The 16,790-nt window shown below is 41.9% G+C and overlaps 2 protein-coding genes across 2 annotated transcripts in view; one reads left to right on the top strand and one right to left on the bottom strand.

Annotated features, from left to right (window-relative positions):
* CHCHD4 (coiled-coil-helix-coiled-coil-helix domain containing 4) overlaps nt 1–385 on the bottom strand; it is a 10,284-nt gene extending 9,899 nt beyond the window's left edge. Inside the window, exon 1 of the mRNA XM_010571643.1 lies at nt 192–385. Coding sequence (XP_010569945.1) covers nt 192–213 — 22 coding nt within the window. The 5' untranslated portion in view covers nt 214–385. The remainder of the gene's footprint in view (nt 1–191) is intronic.
* A 181-nt stretch (nt 386–566) lies between these two features.
* On the top strand, nt 567–15,417 carry TMEM43 (transmembrane protein 43). Its single transcript, XM_010571619.1, has 12 exons — nt 567–696; nt 1,436–1,585; nt 2,598–2,732; nt 3,454–3,548; nt 5,463–5,512; nt 7,802–7,871; nt 9,689–9,759; nt 9,925–10,046; nt 10,668–10,742; nt 10,824–10,925; nt 12,471–12,588; nt 13,562–15,417. The coding sequence occupies exons 1-12, from the start codon at nt 685–687 to the stop codon at nt 13,762–13,764; spliced, it is 1,203 nt and encodes a 400-aa protein (XP_010569921.1). The 5' UTR covers nt 567–684; the 3' UTR covers nt 13,765–15,417.
* The last annotated feature ends 1,373 nt before the right edge of the window (nt 15,418–16,790 follow it).

Raw genomic sequence — 16,790 nt, 5'->3', positions numbered from 1 at the left:
CCCCCGCCACCACACGCGGCCCGCGGGCGGCTTTCGCGCCTCTTCTCCCCTCAGGCTGCAGCCTCCCTTGACGGGCTGAGGTGAGCGGGCAGCCGCCCCGCGCCGCTCCCACCCCGGCCCCCGGCCGCCTCAGGGCGAGCCCGCCCGGCCTGTCCCGGCGGCGTGACATTGGGGAGGACACCCGGGCGCACCTTCTTGCCTGCAGTAGGACATGGCGGAGCCGTCCGGTGCCTTCCCCCGCAGCGCGCGCGCAGACTTAGCCCCGCCGGCGGCCCGCCGCCCGCTCCGCTCCTCCTCTACCACCGCCACAGCAACGGGCAGCGGCGCGCCGCTCCACGCTATGACCTCCCGCCTCCGGAAGCACCTTCCCTGCCCGCCCGGCGGCCGCTGACGCACCTCCTGCCGACCGCGGCCAGAGACCCGCCGGCTCCGTCGGGCCCGGCCTCGGCGCTGGACTACAACTCCCAGGCTGCCCCGCGGCCGGCGGGGAGGGTTTCAGTGCCCAGGCGGGAACTACGCGTCCCGGCATGCATTGCGGCAGCGCCTCGGGCGGGGAGCGGCTCGGAGGCGGGAGGGCCGGGTGAGCCCGGAGGAGGAGGAGGAGGGCGCGGCTGCGGGCGGCTGTCGGTGCGCGGCTCTTGCGGCCTCTCCGGGGTGGTACCTGGCGAGGGCGAGAGGCTCAAGATGTCGAGGAATGTAAGTGCTGTTCGGGCCGGTCCTGCCGTCGCTCTGCGCTGCGTGTGGCGGTTCCCCGGGTCGCTCCCCCGGGGTGGCCTGTCTGAGGCGAGGGGCCCTGTGCAGCGGAGGGTCCGCTGTCACATCCCGCCTGGCGTCTCGGGATGAGAAAAAGAGAAGCCTCGCCTCCTCCCTTGGCTACGTGTGCTAAAGCTGCTTCCTCGTTGTTCCCCGCAGCTAGTGTACCTACAGATAAACCCCTGGGCTTTTATGCTTTAATGTGGCGCTGGCTAGGACAGCAATAGCAATTTTGTTTTTAGCTATCTCTTTTTGTTGCCCAAGATGCAATTATTTTAAAGTATGCAGGCACTTTTCCACTGGTGAGGTAAAACGTAACTTGTTATTTATAGCTATGTTTTAGCTGGCTTGGAATTCGGGAGTATTACTCAATTTGTCATGGCCTGAATGCGGGGTGTGGACACCAAATAGGGAACCTAGAGACAGACTGAAGAAAGCTTGAAGGAACATGTTGAACCACTATCATAGAAATTGTTTTTTCCATCAGGCTTGAGTTTTATTTATTGACCATATTTCTGGTATCAAAAGTGTGATGAGGCATTTAATAAGTGTGGGAAAGTTTTGGTCAAAGGCAAGAGGTGCTACTCTGTGAAGCAGCAGTATTAAAGCTAAAAGACTGATTTTGAAACAGAATGCCTTCCCCTTTCACACAAATATTGCATTATTTGTTTATCTCCAACAGTTCTCTGACACTGGCAGCAGAAAAGAACATGTTAAAATCACAAGTGAGTCCAAACCGGGGTTCCTGGAGAGGCTCAGTGAGACTTCTGGAGGCATGTTGATGGGACTTGTGACATTTCTTCTGTCTTTCTACCTTCTTTTTACCAATGAAGTAAGTAAAATACTGTCAGTGTTCACACACAGCTTTAAAATGTCACAGCTGAAGTGACATTCCACTAGTTTTGCATTTATAGGCTTAGTCAAATGGTCGTGTTAAAGCTTTATTACTTCATCCATGAGAAGAGGATGTTATGTCTGGAGAGCCTAGTGCTTATGCTTGCGATATAACAGAAGAGTGAAATCACCAGGCCACAGATAGTATTTCTGTAGAACTGAGTTTAATAGAGACAGTGGCAGTGTGTGATGAGAGATAAGATTCAAAACTTGTGAGCTGATGCAGAAACAGGCATGTGACCCAACCATATTCCAGTCTTCTCTCTTTCTTGGGATAATATAAGATCCTCACTTCTAGTGTTGTTATAATTGCGTTAAAGGAATTCATAATTGAGGGTGTTAATTATTCTCAGTGTTATTTTATGTCTTGGGTTTAGATTGAAAAAATAATTGAAGTAAGCAGGGAATCCTAACACCCTGCCGTTGCAAACATACATGCTTTTGGCAGTTTTGGAGTGGGGGAGCAGAATTCTGTGAATTTTCACCTAAGACTACCTTTTATACCTCTACAAGAGGAAAGAGAACTACTCCCAGTTTTGGTGACTTTGCAGGAAAAAACACACTGTAACATGATGGTAAGGTAAGGAAAGCTTCTGCCATGTAGTTGTATGGAAAAAGGACCATAAATGGCACAATTTTTGCAGTTATTCATGAACAACGAACAAGGTAAGAGATGAAGAGCAATAATTTTAGACCCTTGTAAGAATAATCTATGTGTGTTTGAGGAGCTTATTCAATGTTAATGGTCGTGCTGCATGAATAAGAAGTACTACCCCAAACTCAGTCAGAAAAAGGGCATAGAAGTACAAGCATGTTTCAAGAATATGACTTGAGGCTGAATATACAAGCATTCCTTGTGGTCTTCAGAACACTTCTCTGCTAACATTTTTCACAAAATACTGCTGTACCATTGATTCTCCACAACTTGATTTTGCTTTTCTTGATTGCAGGGACGAGCTTTAAGGACAGCTAAATCTCTTGATGAGGGACTTTCTCTTGTGATCCCTCTTGATAGCATCCACAGCGTGTCTCAGCAGAATGAAGGGAGATTGGTGCACTTAGCTGGCGCTCTGACTACGTCTAAGGTAAATAAAATAGTGTCTTGAAGATGCGAGTATTTCGAGCTTGGAGGGAAGGAAGAGTCTTTGCCAGTTAAAATTATGTTTGATATCCAAGGAGAAGACATACAGCTTCTTTCCTACTCTGTAAGCATTGCCAGCTACCACCCAAGCTTTGGTTCTTGGCCCAGAATCGGGGAGATGCTGTACAGCCTTGGTCTCCCTACTCCCAAGCAACACGCTACCTCTAGCTGTGTTTACCTTCCCACTGCCTTTGGTGGATAATTTCAATTCCCCTTTGTATAGGGATCCTGTTGTGTATTCATGATACTGTAAAGTCTTTAGGCTTTTGCAGTACAGAGGCTCTGCAAGTTCTGACTTTTCAGTAGCGATGTCGTTTTCTGTGGTCAGTCTGCACTGCAGAGGGTAACACAGCACAGTAGCTTCCAGTAAAATAAAACCTCCCCCTGGTTTAAACACTTCAGCCTGCATACCATTAGCCAGCATTTCTGGTTTTATTCTTCACTATGGCAATAATTTTTTGGTGATGATTCTTCAGGTCAGATTTATTAGTGATGTAAAGAGATGCTCCTTTTTGTCTTTCATAACATTTATTCTATATTCAACTGTGTGTGACATAGTACTATGTACAGTGAGGTATGTAAATGGGTTTGATAATAAAAGTACAGTTTTTGAGTTTGTGAGGTAACGGCTTTTATACTGACTTGTATTTTCTGTTTTTAAATAGCCTTTGTTTGATCCCAGCTATGGGCTCTCCATCCAGGCTGTCAAACTTAAGCGTAATGTGGAAATGTACCAATGGGTTGAATATGAAGAGTCAACGTAAGTAAAAGAAATCTTTAAAAGTTGTTCATAAAGCTGTTGTATTAACAGGATCTCATCACATATTTTTTTCTCTCCCCACCCCCAAAGAAAAAAAAATCAAACAAGTCTTTACAGCAGGAGAATTCTAGAGCTCTTGGGGTTTTTTTAGAGCATCACTTTAATTTCCTTGGAGATGTCAGGTCTTGTAGATGCTGCAGAATTTGCATCTGATAAAATTTGGGTAACATCCAAGGCCTTTTATCAAAAGTTTCCACTTCCTGATTTTGTATAACTTCATAGGGGGTTTCTTGGCCTCCATGCTACAGCTGTCGTTTTTTGTTTTCATTATTGTTGTCTGATGCTGGGCCACCTCAGAGCCTATTGATCTATTTTCTGTCATATGTGTTGTCAACAGAATTCAAAGATCTTTACCAGTTTATGAAAAAGAAGAAGAAAAAATAGAAGACACTCATCTTTTCCCCAAAGACTTAGTTGATTTCTATCCTTTCTAATATTCCTAAAGCTTCTGTTTTTTTATTGATGTACTTTCTGCCCATCAGGATTTCTGTAACTCCACCCCCATAATACTCCCTGCCTGCTAGTTGATTAGCAGAATCAAAATCACTGTCTCAAAATACTTGGTTCTGAATTTTTTCAAATAAAACTTCATAATCCTCTTTTTCTCTGCATATGCTAAGCCTTTCCTGCTGCCATTCTCTAAAACTTGATCATGTACCCTCAAGCCAATTTTTTTCCCTGTCCTCAAAAAGGAAATACAAAAAGATTGTTGCTGAATCTGGAAACTTCATCATATTTTCCCTTGGCTATCTTCCTTTCTTCCACAATGACAATGATTTACTTGTTGGGTTTTTTGGTTGGTTGGCTGGTTTTTTTTTTAAATCCCCCAAAGGGGTCTTAACTTTTGTAGAAAAGTAAGTGAACCCAACAATTTCAATTATGAGACCCAGAATAAACTCTGATAAACCCAATGACCCAAAAACTGCCTGGTTGATACCTCCAGCCTAACATACACTAGAGTATTTCAAAGCAATTAAAAAACCCTATTGTATCCAATTGAATCTAGAAGTCAGATTCTTTTCTCAGACTTGTGGACACTTGACACTTTTTGGCTCTTGACTATGAGAGAAATCTCTTCATTTCTTTGGTACTTTATACATGTGCAAATTGAAGTGCTCAATTAAACCAAGACATGATTTCTCGATTATTAGAAGACTCTGCTACCCCTTATCCTTAATAATCAAAAGCCATCATTAATTTCTAGCTGTGAAAGTAAACTGCAAATTTTATTTGCTTGAGAGACACTCAGATTAGTTTATAATAGACAATATTGCAGTCTAGGTACCTTTTCAAGGGGATTTACAACACTGTAATGAAATGTTAGCTACTCTGCTAATAGTTGCAAGGAGAAGGGGAAAAACATTTCTGTTATTATTAATAATTCCGCTGATGGTAGTATAAAAGTTATTAGCTACTGTGTAGGTCTGACTCCACAGAACTCATGTTCCAAATTCTTTGTCATGCAAAATAAAATGTCCGAGGTAGTGAAGGTGTGAAAAATAACTTCTCAGTTTTAACATGCTTATGGTGCAACATTTGTAAACAGGTTGTTGATTTAGGTCAGCTTGTCTTACTGTCTTTAATACTAGTTGTTCCACATCGATGTAGTCAACACCTCCTTGTTGGCAACATGGGAATAAAAGGGTTGTGGCTGTTCAGCGTTTGTGTGTAGTTTTCTCATTGTACAGAGAATCTATGTGTTCGGAATAGGTAGTTTGGAGAAGAGTTACTTATCTTTACAAGTTTGTGCTGCCAGTGAGCTGTCTGTGCATTTCATTTGTAAAGTGTATTCTGCCCTGGGCCAGGGGTGTGTGTGCACTGTTTTGGTTCTCATCCCACTCCTTTTCCCTGCAGTGAATATGAAGAGAATGGTGAGATTAAGAAAGAGACAAAGTATTCATACAGTAAGTTGATCTACAGAAAGTCCCTTTTATGTATGTAACTTTGGACTTTTATGCGTGTGTATTTTGATATTTGTTGTAAACCCTGTATTTTCTTGTTGGGAAAGAAAGGAATGTGAAGAAATAAGCAAAAATTCTGTTTCCTAAACAAATGGCAGGACCTCCCTTCCTTGAGGTAACTGAGGTGAAAGGAGGCGTGCTGTTAGCAAGCGGCTACTACAGAAAGTCTTGTCTTGGAACTCCTAGAGGTTCAGAGCAGCATCTAGGGATAGGATGCTCTGGAGATAGGGCCCATATTTTCCTCGGTGACAGCAGATGGGCAGAAATGGGAGTGTGTTCAAAGCTATGCCTGAGATTACTCTTCAGAAGTGGAGTGATTGGGCATATGTCAGGCATGAGCAGAAGAGAATAGACAGGGAAGAACAGTGTAGCTCCAGCCTGTAAGACAGCCTGTTGAGAATCTGTTTAGGTGTTGATACCAGCTAATGAAAACCACCAGCACCTTCTGATGTGTGCTGTGGCTCTTGCCAAATGCTTTTTTGGCAGGAGCAGAACTGAGAGCATTATTCTGATCTACCCAGTGGCAGAAAAATACTCTGAGTCATCGTATATCTGGAGATTGGTCTCTGCACTTCATTTATCTCCGATTAAAGCACATGGATGTGTAACGTGGGTGTGCAGCAGTTTCTGGGTGTGATCATAAAAATACCCCAGGTCAGTGAAGCATGGGACACTGCAGCATGGAGATACATAAGGAGCAAAGCTAGTGGTTGTGAGCTGTGAAAAACAGCCTTACAGTGGCAGGGAACAAAAAGAAATGCCATTAAAAAAAACAGCTGCCCTCTCAAGATTGATGGATTCTGTCCAGTAAAAGTCTCTGTATTATTAGATGTGGTGGGTTAGCCTTGGCTGGCAGCCAAGGGCCCACACAGCTGCTTGCTTACTCTCCTCCTCAGTGGGACTGGGAAAGAGAGTGGGAAGAACAGGAATGAGAGAGCTTGTAGGTTGAAATAAAGATAGGGAGATTCTTACCAATTACCATTGTGTCTAAAACAGACTCAATTTGGGCAAAATTAACTTAATTTATTGTCAACTAAAATACATATTTAATTACTGATGAGGGTGTTGGCAAAACACATTTGCTCTCACCCTTTCCCAGGCTCAACTTCACTCCAGACTACTCTCCCCTTGCCCCCCGCCCTTGTTATCACCACAAGTTGCACTCACTCCCCTTAGTGGGGAAGTAAGCAGTGCAGGGAGTGGGGGTAGGTTTACAGTCAGTATGTAGTGGTTTCTCTCTGCCACTTGCCTTTTCACACTTTTCCCCTGCTCCAGCATGGATTCTTCCCATGCTGCAGTGAATATCTGCTCTGCTGTGGAGCACCTCCTCCTCCTCCTTCTCCTCTGTTTTTTGGTGTTCTCTGTGTTGTTTCTTACTCCTTTTTGTTCCCTCCCTTCCCCATTTGGTGTTTTCTGCCCTTGCTTAAAAATCTTTTCACAGAAGTGCCCCAGACTTCACTGATGGGCTCAGCTGTGGCCTGCAGTGGGTTCAATATGGAGCCAGCAGCATCCAACACAGGGCAGTCTCTGACCTCTTGCCACAGAGACCACCCCTGCAGCACCCCACCACTACCAGAATCTTGTCATGTTCCCAATACACCAGAATATCCCTTTCAATGGTACCTACTCCACTGTTTAACCAAACTCCCTTTCCTTCTTCTATACACCTTCATGGAAGTAGAGCAAGCTATATTTAATATGGAAGTTGCTCAAAAAAGGGACTCTAGTTTTGTAGGAGTTATAAGGAGCCTACTGGGGTCTGTTCTTGGGATGTGGGAAGGCTGCTGTGGCCCAAACAAAGGCAGCATTATGCATTTTTGACAGTGGCACATTACAGGTAACACCTCTATCTGTTGCTTGACTACACTGAAATCTGCTAGTTCCAGCAGAGCTCGCAGCCTTTCCTCACAAAATCAGATTATTCCCAAAGAGTGGAGCCAGGAATCAAAGCCTGATCATGGAAGATGCCAACAGCAAAGCTCCCACTGTGCAAAGTTGAGTTACAATTTTATCCCTGAAATCCTTTTTTTTCCCTAATCCTGCCATTCCTTGTTAATATGCTAGGAGGATGGATTTAAGTATCAGTACAGACTATCACATACATACCTTGATGTAAACAGTGTTACTAGAAGTGTAACTTAGAACTGATTAATTGAGAGGTATCTTCAGTAACTAAGATCTGAGTGGCAATTCTTCCTGTCTTTTCCTCAACCTTCATATCATTTTCTTTAGATACTGAGTGGAAATCGGAAGTTGTGAACAGCAGAAACTTTGATCGAGAAATTGGACACAAAAACCCTAGGTAATTTACCACCTGGCACAGTCCCTCTAGATTCTGTCACTTTATCTGATCAAAGATCAGAGCTAAATGATTAATCTTCATGACACAGTGAAGTGGGTGGAAGCTGTTGGTCTTTTGGTAGTTGGGAGAACTAAGGCATAGAGGAATTAGAGAGCAGTTCAAAGCTGCCTGGTGGAACCAGAATTAAGCTATTAGTAATGACTGGACATCAGGCTATTATTATATTACCTCTGGACCATGTGGTCTCCATGTAGGAGAACTTGAATGGGTTCCTTTCTGACTTTTACTGTCTGTTAGTGCAGTCTATTACTAATTCCTTCTCCTATTATAAGTACAAGGTTAGAATAGCAGACATCCCATGACCTTTTCATACCACTTGCGTGCTGCTTTTTCTAAGCTAGCATGCATGAGCTCACAGGCTTATTTGTGGCAATTGCCCATATATAATTTATATATATCTCATCTGCAGCATTTTAGTTACACTACAATGTGCCATTTTTAATGCTAAGTTTTAGCTTGCTTGTCATTCTTACAGCACCTGCTTGTTCCTTAGGATGCAGGATGCCATCTGGCAAAAAACATTATGTGTGAGTGAAAAATACGGCTGGAGAGGTAGTAGGACCAGGATTTCAATAAAAGTTTGAACTTTGCAAAATATCCAGAACTTTGTTTTGGTTCTGTGGGCTGCAAATACACTGCCCTTTATTGGGAAGTACTACTTAAGGAAGGAAAGCAAAGATCTATGTGTTTTTGATTGTAAGTCCCAACTAGCAGACTTGTTTAGATGAGAGACAACAGAAAAAAGCATGCACAGATAACATACCGGCTTTGTCTCTCCTCCCCATGCACCCATTTTGTTAATGAAAATTCTCCAAGCCTTCTCCAATAAATGCAAATCTCCAACTGAGATTAATAAACATTTTTGATTTAGTGCTATCGCAGTACATAATTTAAAAAGTCCTGCAGCTAAGAACACTTCATCTAAGTGTATTGGTACAAACCAAGGAGACTGAACATAACTGTGGTGGATCCTTGTGTGAGACAGCACAGTGTATGCTGATGTGCTGAACTTTAGAATTGATGCCTAGCATTAATGAGACTATTTTAAGTGTATACTACGTGTCATCTTCTTTCTGTCCATCCATCTTTATCTTTTTATGTGACTTAGACATTTGTGAGAATAAAATCTGTTGTTTACTGCCAAGCAGATTTTAGTAGTACTACTTATGAGAATGAAGTCAAGTCTGTAAGTAAAGGATTCCTGAGTTTGGAATTTAATTAACTTGGCCATGATGTAGAAGTACTTTTATATGGAGAAGGTTTATGATCTAGGTTTCTTAATTTAGCAAGTAAGACCTAGCAGTTGACAGCAGAAGCTAGATACATTCAGGCTAGAAATAAAGTGCGTTTATGAGTGTAGTTAAATGTTGCAGGAATTCATCTAGGAACGTGATTAATTCATTGTCACTCAAAACCTCTATAACAGCGCTGAACAGCTTCCTAAGAGCAGAACTCTGTTTCAGCCCATTATAGGTTCAGTACAGAAAAAAACAGTGAAATCCTATGGTGTGAATGGAAGGTCAGGCCAGGGGGTGAGACAGTCATATCTTGTCTTAACTTATTTTAATGGCTCCAACATTATGAAGTCTGGACACAGTTTCTTCACGGATTTTTTTTCACATCATGACAGCCATTTAGCTCTTTGAGTTTCTCCTGACATTTGACATGGTACATTTTATGTGCTGTATATTACATACTGCAAATCAAGAGTTTGATCATAATTTTGGGACTAATCAGGGACTCTCTCTGTTCCTCAGTGCCATGGCTGTGGAGTCTTTCACTGCTGTTTCTCCTAACGTCCAGGTTGGCAGCTTTGTTCTTTCCAAGGGTAAGGATTGCTTTGTACTGGCTTTGTGTCTGCTGTTGCATCAGCAGTGGACTTTGGTTCTTTCCACAGTGGTGGTCATTTCAAGTGATAATCAGGAAGCTAGCCAGCAAATTGGCTGTTCCAAGTTAGACACTGGACCTGAGCTTGATTCTTTGTTCTGCTTAGGTCTTGTGGATAAAATTGATGACTTCAAGCAGTTGAGCTTGTCAAACCTTGAGGATCCACATGCTGATGTTACACGAGGAGGAGATTACTTTTACCACAGCGAGAACCCCAGGCGTCCAGAAGTAAGATGAGAAAGATAAACCAAAGCAATGATTACTATTATGTGAGAAAGAAAGTTAGGGCATGTCCCATTTCTATTTAAATATGTAGAAATTGGAGTGCAAACCATCATGTAGGATGACGCCCTTAGTACAGTCCTTCAGCATGAGTGCTTCTGTTGCAGGAAGCTTCTGATCCTGCTTCTTTGTCTCCTGTTTTCTTGAGTCTGCCATGCTTTTAAATGGAAAGACACGGGATGGTGCTGGGAGGTGGGTTCTACCTCTGCCTTGCTGTACTGAATGGAGTACGATGAAATAGCTTGTTGTCAGCTTGTGCTGCCTGCCCCCCTCTGCCAAAAGATGAAATGACAAAGGATGAACATAGGTTCTCATTGGTGTTAATGTGCTCCTGCAGCTACATCGGAGGGGGTATTGCAAAACAGCATTTGAGCTATCCTGTTTCGGCTATCAACTAGGCCTGAAAAAAGTACAGCTTGGAAATCATTCTGGATGTCCTCTGGCTTGACACAAACATTCAGAAAAAGTGTTGATACATAAAAGGTGTTCCCGTGCAGAGTTGTCTTTCCTGTGATTCTCCTTTGTAAAGAAATCTTTCTTGACTTCCAATATTCTCTTGTTTCATAGGTAGGAGACCTTCGTGTCTCATTCTTCTATGCAGGTCTGAGTGGAGATGACCCCTATTTGGGCTCTGCTGATAAGGTGAGTCTTCAGCTGTTTCTGTATTTTGAAAACTCTGTTCCCAACTCAGTAACGAGTAAATAGCTTTCCTGTTCTTCCAAGGTGACTGTGATTGCTCGCCAGCGAGGTGATCAACTGATTCCATATCATACCAAGTCTGGAGATGTCCTGCAGATTCTGTACCCTGGGGAACTCTCTGTGGAGGTGAGATACCACACTGTACTAGTGAAGGGGTAAAACTGGAGATGGTAGTGCAGAAACAGCAGGGGAGTAAGCTCATTCTTCTTCAGACCTGCTGTAGAGGAGAAGATACTTGGTGTAAACATTGGCTTTTCTCTCTCCTTTTTCTAGGACAACGCGTTATAGCCTGTGTTTGCCTTCCAGGTTTCTGCACGTTCTTTGCATTGCAGCAAAATGCCATGCTTCGCCCCCTAGCAGTGGGCTATAATTTGGCTATAGTTATTCCTGATGTTTTTTTTTTTTTTAATTTTAAAAAGGAACTGTGGCTAAAGTAGCTATATATTTATCTTTTTAAAATCCCCTTCTGTTGCTGCTGAACATCCTTTGCTTCAAAGGCTGTTTCTGTGCCTTCTCATTTTGCTTTTATTTGCTCTTTGGTAGTTTGCCACTTACGCATGCAAGTACATGCTTTTAAAAAGATCGTATGTTAAAACAGTAAAAATCAGGCTTTAATTAAACAAACCGTAGGAGCTATCCTCTCTTCAGCCTCTAATAACAGGAGTTTAGGCTTGTTTGAAATGTTTATTGCTATTCTGGCTGAGAAAGAACCTTGAGGCAGAGCATTATGCTCCAATAAATCCTGCATGCTCCAGCAATTTGGTGATTCATTTACTCCTTTTAGTAGGTTTGTTTCCATTAATGATTGTTTCATGCCCTGCTGCAAAAATCCCAGATGTCAACAATTTATAGGAGCTCCCAGAAGTAGTTAAAAAGGCTTTTGTTTTGAGTAGAAAGGGAGTAGCAGTAGAGTCAGCTCTCTGCTGTGAGCTCTGAATCTTCATTGGATAGAATTTTAGTTCATTGGAAATTAACTCACTACAAATGAATAATTCATAGAGTACTTGTATGTACAAGTAATCAATCAGTCATACACGTCTTTTCACATTAAGTGCTTTATTATGTCTTAGCCATCTTCATGTGTATGTTTTATAGAGCCAGAGGGGCACACAACCCATTTTGAAAAAATCTTACTCAGAATTCTTGCAACTTCTTGCAAATAGATGCTTTGCTTTGCCTGATGAAATACACAAATACCTTTTATCTTTTGTTCCCTTCATACTGCTTGCTTTCTTTCATATACCTTTCCTTCAGCCATTAGTGGATATTGTTGCCTTTTCTCTCTTCCTCCAAACATAGTGAAGTCAGATTGTTCCTCCTTTATTACATTTACTTATTAGTATTTTATTTTCCACAGTAATGTTGAATGTATCCATTTGCAGCAAAAACTGTGTGCTTTCTGGCTGTGGTTATAGTGTGTTGAACGGTTCTTGTTTAGCTGTCTTAATTTAGAAAAACGCTAGTTTCCCTTGTGCTGCACTTTGAAATCTATTGTAGTGGGCTGTGATACTGTGCAAAAAGGCCCTGCAGAATGAGCTGCAATGCATCTTCTACAAGAGAATTTGTACTCCTAAAATGCTGTTGGCTGTGATTTGCTTATAATACATTGGAATCAAGAGGATCTTGAAAGAAACTGAGAAACAGGCTGCATGTAATGGTGTTTGCTTTCAGGAAGTGTTTCAGAAAGAGCATGAGAGTAACACCATGAAGACCTGGGCCCTCCGTGCAGCAGGTTGGCTGACAATGTTTGTAGGCATCAGCCTAATGACCCGAATCTTTTACACTTTGGGTAAGTTTTTTTACAGAAATATAAAATGATTTAGAAATAGGATCATAATCCCTAGAGAGTCCTCTCTTGCTCACATATGCAATTCATTAATTTGGAGGTCAGGAGGAATCTGGTTTGAACTCAGATTGGATTTGATCTGAAAGTCACTGTAGGCAATTGCAGGTAAACAGGATCCCAGAACCAGATGGCTGCTTTGTGAACATTAAAAGAAATTATGCAAATATCTATTGCCAGTCTCAGAAGATCCCAGCCCAGTGCTTACCAAAATCAGAAGCCAAAGCACATGTTGGGCTGGTTCTTTCAAGTCTAACTCAAGGTGCTGCAATCCAATTACTTTCTACACCCATAGACAAGTGGTCCCCCCTAACAGGTCTTAATTACTAGTTGTATAGTAACATATCTTTGTTATCTGGTTATTCTACACTACTGTGAACAGACAGCAAAGAAAGTGTTTGTTTATCCTTTTAACATAGAAAAATGTTGGAATAAAAACTTAGAGAAAAGCAGGACGTGCCTCAAACTTATATAAACTCCAGACATCAAAGCTATTGTTTGCTTTGTAGCTGTGATCTCTTCTTTTTTCTTATTTATTTATCCATATACATGCTACTGCAAGATTTATTGTTGCCAGAAATTAATTTTTATGCTAGCATATTGTATCAGTTGCCCTAGACTTGTTCCATAGCTGCAAGGCTATCAGTCTGCTCTGCCTCTCAAGCCTTGGACAAGACTTCAGACTTAATTTTAGATTACTTCCTGTCTGAAGAGATGAGGATAGCATTGTCTTAGATGTTTAGCTGTTCCTTAATTATCAAATGCCTTGAGGATACTCTGCTGAAATGCCTTATCCAGTTCTCTTGATAAATAATTTGAGTCTGTCTTTTGATTGCAATGATTAGTGTGCAAATCCTAGGCGTGAATAAGACTTCCTTTTAAACCATCATCTTGATCCCTTGTTTAATTCTTTCTGCAGTGGACTGGTTTCCTGTTGTGAGAGATCTGGTTAACATTGGATTAAAAGCATTTGCCTTCTGCGTAGCCAGTTCGCTGTCACTCCTGACCATCTCCATTGGCTGGCTCTTCTACCGCCCGCTCTGGGCTTTGCTGATCGGGTTGCTCTCTGTAGTTCCAATCGTGGTTGCGAAATCTCGTGTTCCACCAAAGAAGCAGCAGTGAGAAGGAGGTGGTTGGGTTTTGCGCTGCATGCTGGTTAGAAACTTCTGAAGTGCATTTCTGTCCCCGTTACTGCAGAATGCTTACAGCATATCACAGTTCAGCAGGGTGCACCAAGAGTTGGGGAGGGGGCTTGAATGTGGTAGTTGATACATGTTATCCATGAAGAATACGACTATAGGATGCTGTTTGTAGGAAGTCAATGACATCGACTTTAGGGAAAAAGCACTTTGGAGTGTCTGTACTGATAATAAGTTAGTGAACAAGCAGATTTGTACCTCTGACCACTTACTAATTCCCCGTGATGTGAGAACTGGCAAGTGCTCGCTGGCAGGTGGGGCATCTTGTGTATTATGGAGAAAGTGCCAGCTTCATCACATGGGCTGTGATTAGATATCCTTAGGAAATACGTGTGTGTACCTGCCTCTGACAAACCCTCCCTCTGCTGCCTTTTCTTATATACACAGTCACGCACCCTTCTTTGGCTGATGCATTTGGCAGTGTATGTGTTCAAAGGAAAAACACAACTTACTTAGTCAAATTTTACACAATACTTAGGTAAAATGTATGCTTTTGGACTGAGTTTCAAAGTAACTTGAAATAAGAGTGGCCAGGTTAGCAGTGCTCTGAGGTAGGGCAGATTTGTCAGAAAGCATTGATTTCCCCCAACTTTTAAAAAATCTCTGAAGTTGTTCTTGGTTAAGCATCCAAAATGATAGCATGGACTATACCATTACATAACTATTTCAAAAATTTAACTTCAAATTGCACTTACTTAAGGGGATACTCAGAGGTCACCAACCTTTAAAAATAAAACCTGCTGCCTCGAAACAAAACTAATTTTTACAATTGAATGTATATTCTCTATTTGGGGTTTTTTTTGCTGTGTATACTGTTTCTTTCTTGAATTTCACTTAGTAAGGACAATGAACGTACTCTGTGAAATTAAATAATGAAAACATTTTTGCCTGATTATAGTTCATAGACTTTAGTAGCCTAAATTTTCAGCTTTATATTGTTAGGAATGCCTTCTTTTAGTGTTGTGATGGCTCATGTTTACGTATTTCTGCTGTAACCAGTACTTGAGATTAGAGACTATCTTGTACTGTTTTTAAGTCTCTCTCCATCTAGCTAAAGTCTGGCTTCCAGATGTGCCCTCCCTACACTACAGTGTGGTTTTTTTTCTGTAAGTATATACAAATCAGTACAAAAATAATGTCTTCATTTACGAAATCCAGCTATGACCATCAGGGTGTTCCCCATACCGAAGGAACTTAACTTGAACATACATAGAAGCAAACGTTTGCTACAAGTGGTACTGAAAGAGAGATCTGAATTAAATTTTTTGAGAAGTAGTAATTACTTTATTAGCCTTAATTCTTTTCATTCTTCTGGTATTTGAATGCTGTCAATTCAGTCTCATGGCTTGGTTCTGCTGGTAAAAGCAGTAGTAGTGAGTGAAAGATATAGGAAGTGCAAGTGGTCTCATGCGTGCAGCTGACATGCGTTAGCGATACTGCGCAGTCTTCCTGCTGCTCACTAACACCAACTTTTGCTCCGTGAATAAAGAATTGCACTCCACTGGGGAGAAAAACAGGTGTTGGACTGCTGTTTTACCAATGAGCAGGAAACTAACCAGCATTATGGTATTAGAGATGAAGATACAATTTTCTACAGAAGTGCTGAGCTTTTGTATATTTAATAAAATACAATTTTCAAAAGGTTGGTCTGTAGGCTTCTTTTTTTATTACATTTACATTGTACGTTTCATGTCCAGGTACACGAGGGATTAGTTTGTAGGTTCCACATGAACTAGTTTTCTATTGTTGGTTGAGATAAATGTACAGCTGGGTTTTGTTTATCCTGCAAATATTTCTCCATTTTGGGAAACAAGATCCTAGTAACAGAACAGCTGCGATCTATCTGGTCTATATACTTCTGTGTGATGAAAGGCTGATTCTAGCCTACAGGGGTTTTACTCCCCATTACTGACTACTGAAGTAATAGTAACTGCATTGCCTCCATTAAGGTTATTTGAAAAATATGATGGTTCAGCCTTACTGGATACAGCCTTTTGTATTTTTAAAGAGACTGGGGGTTTACCTATGCATTCGACAGCTGGAAATACTTTTGTCTTACAGGATTGACACAAAATAAAGTAAGACTCCTTTCACAGACAGGAACTTCATTGTCTCCCAGGCTAGGTGTGGTGGTGCAGCCAAGGCTCGCTTTCATTGCACGTACACAACATTTCTATAGAAACAACTGAAGCAGTATTTCTCTTGCTTCCTTACCAAAATCTGACAGAACATGTACCTCATCTGTCAATCATCTTCCCTTTCTGCTTCAGTCTCCCTTACAATAAGTGTATTTACTCTTTCATCTGTTGCATGCTTAGGTTAGGAGAGCTGGCTGCCTATGGAGCTGAGGGGTAGGATTCTGCCACCTGAAGATGTTATTGTCTCTTTCCCCGCTGACTATAAATAGTCATTACGCTCATAACGTCGTGTATCTGTGCCCAGTGTCCCAAGTTAGGAAGTGCAGAGTCGCTTTGGTACAGCTGCCACCAGCTCCCATTTTAAGATGATGAAAAATTACCAGTATCAGCAGGAGCTGGACGTGTGCCCACGCATTCAAAGCACTTGTCTCTGGGTGTATCCTGCCTATGAGCGCAATAACGAACACAGAAGGAACTATGTCCTCTGTGCCCTCTGCAGTTTTACCAGTTTATGCAAGATTCAGAATTTTTCTTGAAGCCTTATTTATATACAGGTTGTATCTACTCCCCAAGCCTCCAACTGAGGTTGATATTTATTCAGAATTTGGTAGCAAAACCTAAAAACTCAGAATGAAGATCCTTAACATTAAAACAATTCACAAGCAGCCAGCTCTGGGATATCCCGGGACCCGATTTGCGACTTCTGGAAATACTACAGTGTGTTCTTATCCTTGTGTGAAAGTCCCTCCAGGGAAACTGAGCTGCTTACAGAAGAATGAGCTGGCTGGAGGCGAAGCATAACAGACAACAT

This window comes from Haliaeetus leucocephalus, unplaced genomic scaffold (genome assembly GCF_000737465.1).
Source record: "Haliaeetus leucocephalus isolate CR32 unplaced genomic scaffold, Haliaeetus_leucocephalus-4.0 Scaffold2, whole genome shotgun sequence".
Classification (NCBI taxonomy): Eukaryota; Metazoa; Chordata; class Aves; order Accipitriformes; family Accipitridae; genus Haliaeetus; species Haliaeetus leucocephalus.
This window is presented reverse-complemented; position numbering and strand designations above follow the sequence as displayed.